At 40.4% G+C, this 7,174-nt stretch overlaps 1 protein-coding gene across 1 annotated transcript; it reads left to right on the forward strand.

Moving 5' to 3' along the window:
* Nucleotides 1-1,726: 1,726 nt before the first annotated feature.
* LOC108795382 (translocator protein-like) lies at nucleotides 1,727-2,318 on the forward strand. Its single transcript, XM_018566624.1, has one exon. The coding sequence runs from the start codon at nucleotides 1,752-1,754 to the stop codon at nucleotides 2,241-2,243; it is 492 nt and encodes a 163-aa protein (XP_018422126.1). The 5' UTR covers nucleotides 1,727-1,751; the 3' UTR covers nucleotides 2,244-2,318.
* The last annotated feature ends 4,856 nt before the right edge of the window (nucleotides 2,319-7,174 follow it).

Genomic DNA, 7,174 nt, shown 5'->3' on the forward strand with positions numbered 1-7,174 from the left:
CTTATTTTTTTATTTTAATTATTATTTCTTATTATTTTTTTAATTTTTTATAATTTTTTTTTTACCTAACTTTATTACTATCACACAGGAGATAACAAGTCTCTGTGTGATAGCATTTGGAGGAGACAGGTTCTCTATATTGAACCTGCCACTTCCAATACAGGAGTTCTATCAAAGCACTGTGCTGGAACTCTGTGTCTCTGCTGTGGCAGCTGAGAGGGGAAGGGTAACGTGTAGTGGGGACAAAACACAGAAGTTAGTTATTATGACAGTTTTATACTGACAGGTGAGCTTTGCCAGCTATGACTTGATGCGGGTGATCATCTTATAGCTACTTGTAAAGGGGTAATCAGTTTTTCACCATAATTATAATCAGCATTTAATAAGTGTATCATATTTAAAGTGTATGTAAACCATAACAATGGACTTCTCTTGCTCCATTTTGGTCTGTTAACTTAATAAATACCATTTGAACCATTTTGCTTTCACTGCCTAATGAGTGCACAAAAATAGCTGTTGATCCTGCCAGATATCTTGTGATCTGTGCAGAATTCTTGTTAGTTAACATTGTTCCCAGTTATCTCTGTGAACTATAGACACCTCCCCACTATGTTATGAAGAAGAAGGAGGGGGTGTTCTGTAGCCCTGGCCTAGGGTGACATTGTTGCTTCTCCACTGATACAGTACAGTGAGTGAGTGATGTCACCTTAGGACATTGCATTGCTGTCAGGATCACCAGGAATACATAAAGGGAAAGAAGCCTGAAAAAAAGAAAATGAATGCAGCCACCACATATAAGAACTGCTAAGCTGCAATATATTCTACATTGTTGTGGGTTTAAATACATTTTAAAGTTAATTAAATACCGTTTACTATGTTTTATTACTTTAAACAGCATCCAGTAACAATTAAATGCTCCCAAGTAATTTGAATACAAAATCTAGGAGAAGCAAGGGGATTTGGAGAATATGAAATCATATAGCTTGTGGAGGAGATTGAACTGCTGCCCTTCTAACTGCATTTGCATATAGACTTGATCTTTATTTTTAGTGAGAACATCTCAATAGAGCCACTTTTTGCTCAAGATAAACCCTTTAGAGCTAAGGCTCTCCAAACAGCAAGGATCACTCTCCCTACTGATTGGAAACGCTATAGCTCTGACTCAATGAGTGGGACCTCTGTAGAGAGGCCACTGCTTACACACACACAGTAGCAGTCTTTCTCTGTAGCATGCTGCCTGTACCTTCGATTTTGGACTGGCTCTGGGGGTGATTTAAGAAACGCTTGCAAACATTTTTTTTTGCTTTAGTCCTCTTTTGGGTCAAGGGAGTACATTTACTAATGTAATCCTGTGACCCAAAGTCAGCATCTAACGGGCTAACGCCATGAAAGATCACTACAATATCATCAGGATCCACCCCACTGCCTGATTGACAGTTGGCTCTGCCTCTCTAAAACCAGATCCAGCTGCGCACGCCCCCTCCCCCGTCTCTCCCTCCAATGAGCACGGGAGGAACAGAGAGGGCAGAGAGGAATCTTTATGGGGAGAAGACCATGAGCTGAGCAATCAGCAGTTTGTGATCTCTCAGTCTTTAGAGCTGGCACATGACAGCTGTAGTGTCACACGCCAGCTCTAAGTATTGGGAAGAGTACATTTTACTCTCCCAATAATTCTCCTTAAATGTAGCAATTATTATTTCAGTTAAAATATAAAGGTTTGAGTGCTAGCAGAGGACAGCAGAGCCATCACAATGCCTTCTTCCTGGGTTCCCACCATTGGCCTCACACTGTTGCCTCACGTAGGTGGTATACTAGGAGGCTTCATCACACGGAAAGAAGTTAAAACATGGTATACAACACTGGTGAAGCCATCATGGCGCCCGCCTAACTGGATGTTTGGACCTGTTTGGACGACGTTATATACTTCCATGGGGTACGGTTCATATTTGATATATAAGGAACTGGGTGGTTTCACTGAAGACTCTGTTGTTCCATTAGGACTTTATGCTGGGCAGCTTGCACTTAATTGGTCTTGGACACCCATCTTCTTTGGTGCTCACAAAATTGGTTGGGGCATTGGGACTATAGCAGCCCTCACTGGTAAAGTGGTCCTCACAACAATCTCCTGGTACCCAATTAGCAAGACAGCGGCCTGCCTGATGCTCCCATATATAGCCTGGCTGTCCCTGGCCACTTCCCTGAACTATGTCATATGGAGGGACAACAAGGACAAGTCAGAATAGAAGGACCCTGATGGGATGAGCTGCATTAGATGGGAAATGAAGATAATGGCCATGTTACCGTTTTACATTGCAATGAAGGTCTCTTTGGGAGTCACAAACCAGCACAACACTAGAAAAGCTTCTTTGTATTTTTCATACCAGAAAATATTAATGCCTTATCTTTGTATGTACACCAATAGGAGAAACAATAAAGGAGTTCTTTTTGTTTCTATAAAAAAAAAAAATATACAAAGGTTTGTCCACCAATCAATAATGGTGGTTTGTACCCAGCCATAAAGCCCATATGTATCTGACATGGTCATCACTATGGACAGACAAATCTGCTGCAGACTGTGATGCTCTGTGTTCTAAAGGCAATCAGTTGCAATAAATATTATTATTATATTATTATGCAGGATTTATATAGTGCCAACAGTTTGCGCAGCGCTTTACAATATAAGGAGGACATTACAGTTACAATACAAATAAAGACAAGATGGTAAGGAGGGCCCTGCCCGTTAGAGCTTACAATCTAAAATAATACTAACCTAATCTGCTTCTGTGTAAATACCCTAAAGGAGTTGTAAAGACCCAGCATATACTATTCTGTCATATCATCAGCATTGTAATAGGAATACATACTAAAGTTGTTTTTGATAATACAATCAAAGCTTACTTGATCAAATCCCTTTTATGTAGTGAGTGCTTCTTTCCTTCTGCCCTTCATTTTCACCAACTTCCTGAATTCCCAGTGTGCTTTGCATCTCTTTCCCTGCTGCTTGATTTGATGCAATCTCAATTTCTCAAGACTACATAGACCATAACGCATTGCTTCCAGCAAGCAATGATAATGCTGCATTGTTTAGAAGTTGATTTGCAGTGTAGAAAGCAGGCTTTGTGAGAGTGGTGACACAAGGATGTTCATATTCACAGGGCTGAGTGAAATTGTGTCCGTGCATTGAGGCAGAACATCATATGGGCATCCTTAGTTTACAAACTTCTAGACTGATATGGTTATTAGGAGTGAGATAGAACTTATGGATATTCAATATAGAAATCCATATTTATTTTTAGTTTGTGACCATAGATACCCTTTAAACTAGAACTCTGCCATTCTCCCTCCATGGAGTAATACAGAAGGGTACCTCCACCCCTGAAACTCCTAACATTTACCAGTACAACCAGTAAAATACAGCTTGCACGTGCAATTCCTATTACTAGTGAAATCTTCCATCATGATGCAGCTACAGTATACAAGTTCATTGCTTCTCTATGAGGTCTCCTAAGGAAGGGGGAAAGCATTTAGCTTGGAAATCCCCTTTAAAACCCAACAACAATGGGGACAAGCTCCTACTACTAAGCTCCTAATGGATTACAAGCTCCTACTACACACGGTGACCATATATTTTTCATAGAATTGCATGATTTATTTCTACCTTTTTTTTTCTTTGATTTTTATTGTTTGTCTGATACAGGTGTCTCTGAACTCAATGGGTCTTACATAATGTGTCCCAATCTCTACATAGCAGCTAAGACTTGGACCCCAATGCATAGTGATACATATGTATGTACCAACTGAATTGTTCTGTATTCTATTATCTTGTATCGAGACTGTTTTGTCTTTCATATGTTGTTCACTATATAACAAAAAATGTTCAATAAAAGAAATATTGTTGGGGAAAAACCCAACAACAATTCATTTTCTGAATGAAGTCGGATTTATTATCTACATTATGTTATGATTTAGGATTGAGTTGTTAAATAAATTATTGGCGTTTTATATCCAGAGATAAATTCAGAATATTTTGCTATTCTATACACAGGATGATAATGTTCTGCCAAGAATGCATCCCACTTCATGTTAATTATCTATTCTATACGGATATGAGACCAAAACTAATAGTACAATAAACTGCGAAACATACTTTTTTTTCTCCATAAGAGTAGTTCCTGGGAATGACGCCAGTGAGCACTCCACATACATGTTATTATCTTCTCTGATCCCCAGGAGTTTCTTCTGTTATCACAAGTGTGGTTTATTTTATAAGGGTGAACAATTTTCTCACGTAAATGGCTGTCAGATAAAAGTGAAAGGTGAAGCGTGAGCTTGTAAAGCTTAAAGGATGTTTGATAGTTTTAATTTTAGTTTAATAATGGTGATACCATGAGACTTAAAGTGACATTAAACCCTCAGATTTTTTAACATAAAACAATACTGTAATGTGCGCCTTACTGTAATCCATGGTAGTTTCCCTTCTCTTTGCTGCTCTTCCTTTTAAATCTGTATCTCTTCTCATGCTCTGCAGAACTTCTGTTTTGGAGCAGACTGCCTTGTCTCCGAAATGGATACATGGTGTCTGTGTGAAGGTTCACAACCTGAGCCAGCACTACAGGAAGAGGCACTCAGCTGCAAAGGGAAGTTCTCCCCAAGCATGAGAAGAGATACATATTTAAAAGGAAGAGCAGCAAAGAGAAGGGAAACTACCATGGATTACAGTAAGGCGCACATTACAGTATTGGTTTATGTTAAAAAAATCTGAGGGTTTAATGTCACTTTAAGGAGGCAAAAGACAGCTAAGGCATATTGCGTGCAAAATACAGATTGTTATACTGCGCACACTGTTCCTTGTGTCAGATGCTAATCCAGCGACAGCTTGTTACAAAATATTGTTTATTGTGATCATGTTTGTCAGGGTCTGGTAAAAGCTGAAATCCAGGCAAAAAACTCTCATTTAAACACAGTCTTCAATAGCAACAAATCATAATGATCTACTCCGTGTGCACCAATTCTCTTTGTGCACTCAGTTAATAAAGTAGAACCCCAATTCCAAAAACAGTTGGGAGGCTGTGTAAAATCTACATAAAAACAGTTGTTAACTTCCCTAAGGATTCTGTTATTGATTGCATCTGCCTACTGCTGAGTGTAACCTGGCCACAGAGCAGAGCAACCAGTAGTGGAATTCTATGGATATCTGTGTCTTTTCAGCCAATCACTAGGAGTTTCATAGCCAGTGGTGCATGCTGGGAGAGGACATAAATATCTGTGTATGACCATGTGAGAGTCTCCTTCTCCCCCGGGCCTCCTGTCTCGGGAAGGTGTGTTACATTTAGGGTTGCCACTTGTCCAGGATTCAACCGGACAGTCCAGGTTTTGAATGCTGTGTCCAGGTTTCATGGTAGCAGAAACCCGGACACAAGATGTCATACAGACAGGGGCAACAAAAATTAAGATAGGGCCTACTGGCCCCCCACTGGAAATAGTCTCAACTGTGATATTTACACATGAATGGGTGGTGCTATTTACATATGAATACCCCACTACCAATTCTCCCCCCAAAAATGTCTGTGTGTCGCTAGGTGTTCGGGTTTCGCTTGAAGAAAAGGTGGTAACCCTGGTTACATGTGAGCTGTCTGACCAGGCCTGAAACCTGCATGTGGTTAGATGTGGACTCAGTCGGGGTCCAGAATTATACCTGGGATGGAGAGCCAGGGAGGAACTTCGTCTGCTAGAGGTACCTGGGAAGCCAGGATGGGCTTCGACCTCAGAGAGAAGTCTGGTGTTTCACCTAGGAGAGATCTCAAAATGTCTGCAAGGTATTGTGCTCTAACACAGTGTCATCACATTTCTGGTTCAAAGACCCACTACACCATGAAGCTGGAGATCGTTTGGTTAGTCTCGTGTTCTGTATTCCTAATGTGTCTGCAGCCCTATACCCCCTCTCCCTGATATCTGTTGGTTCTACTAAAGCATCCTATAAATTCCAAAGGTAACTGGCGCCCTATTTCACTTGACACACCTCGCATTCCAGCTAAGGATCCATCCCTAAGGTGAAATTTCTGCCCCCCCAGCCCCTAAAATCCAGAGGAGTGCTACAGTAGTTATTCAATACTCCCAGGAACTTTGAATGCTAAAGACTGTAGAGATGTTTGGACTCACTACCTGGCAGAGAGGTAAGTATTTACAGTCTGCTAGTGCTGGGAGCTCTTATATGAATTCTTCATAGGAAACAGGAAAGTCACTTTAAATCCAGAAAAAACCTTGAGTCAGCACTTCTTTGTGCCTGTCTCCACCGAGGTGGAAAGATACGTCCAGCACTTTTTCTCAGGATGTAATTTCACCAACAGCGTGGGGGTCTCGCGCATTGTTTCAGGAAGCTCATCATTGAAAACTCAGCGCATGAGATTTCCCTCCAGATAATATCTACACACTTATAAATCGTATTCGTATGTATCTGTGACTATTGCGCAACATTACCAGCATGCAATAATTCAGTTATCTTTTAAGCTGTTAGTATGGATTTGCTTGTCATCTTTAATATTAGCGTACCACATTCAGATTAGTCAGATCATCATTTTTTCATGGCTAAAACATACCATATTTTCAGCCAAATATTGAAACAGCAGATTTTAATCCTCCAAGTGATGTCTGCGAGAGAAGTGATTTCTGTTTGAAAAACTTGAGAGTGCCATTGGGATGCGTTCCAAGTGTCAAATTATCCAGGAACACTCTGACTGACTTGCTAAAACAGCTGGTGTCTGTCTATGAACAACTATTGTTTCCACAGCTGGCTGGCTGAATATTCCGCAGGCTGCTCCAATCTGCTCATCTGGTTTTATCTTTTAATGTCTGTGATGTCACTGAGATGCCTTCTCTAGGAAATGCTGCGCTTGTCAATGTGCTCCTTTGGGTTTACTGTTTTATCAAAACTATGTAGCAGGAAATGATTAAGGGGAATAACATTGTATCCAACACGAAGTTCACACTAAGGGTCTGTATACACAGGCGTCAGTCAAAAAAAGAAATCAGAATGCACTTTTAAAGGGCTACTTCACTTTTTGTGAAAGTGAAGGAGTTGTAAATTCCCAATCATATACTGTACTTTCCTGTTATAACATCAGCATTGTAATAGGGATCCCTTCCTCCTTTACACTAGCTCGGGGGCGGAGCTTTG

This window comes from Nanorana parkeri, unplaced genomic scaffold, assembly GCF_000935625.1.
Source record: "Nanorana parkeri isolate BGI_ZX_2015 unplaced genomic scaffold, ASM93562v1 scaffold964, whole genome shotgun sequence".
Lineage (NCBI taxonomy): Eukaryota > Metazoa > Chordata > Amphibia > Anura > Dicroglossidae > Nanorana > Nanorana parkeri.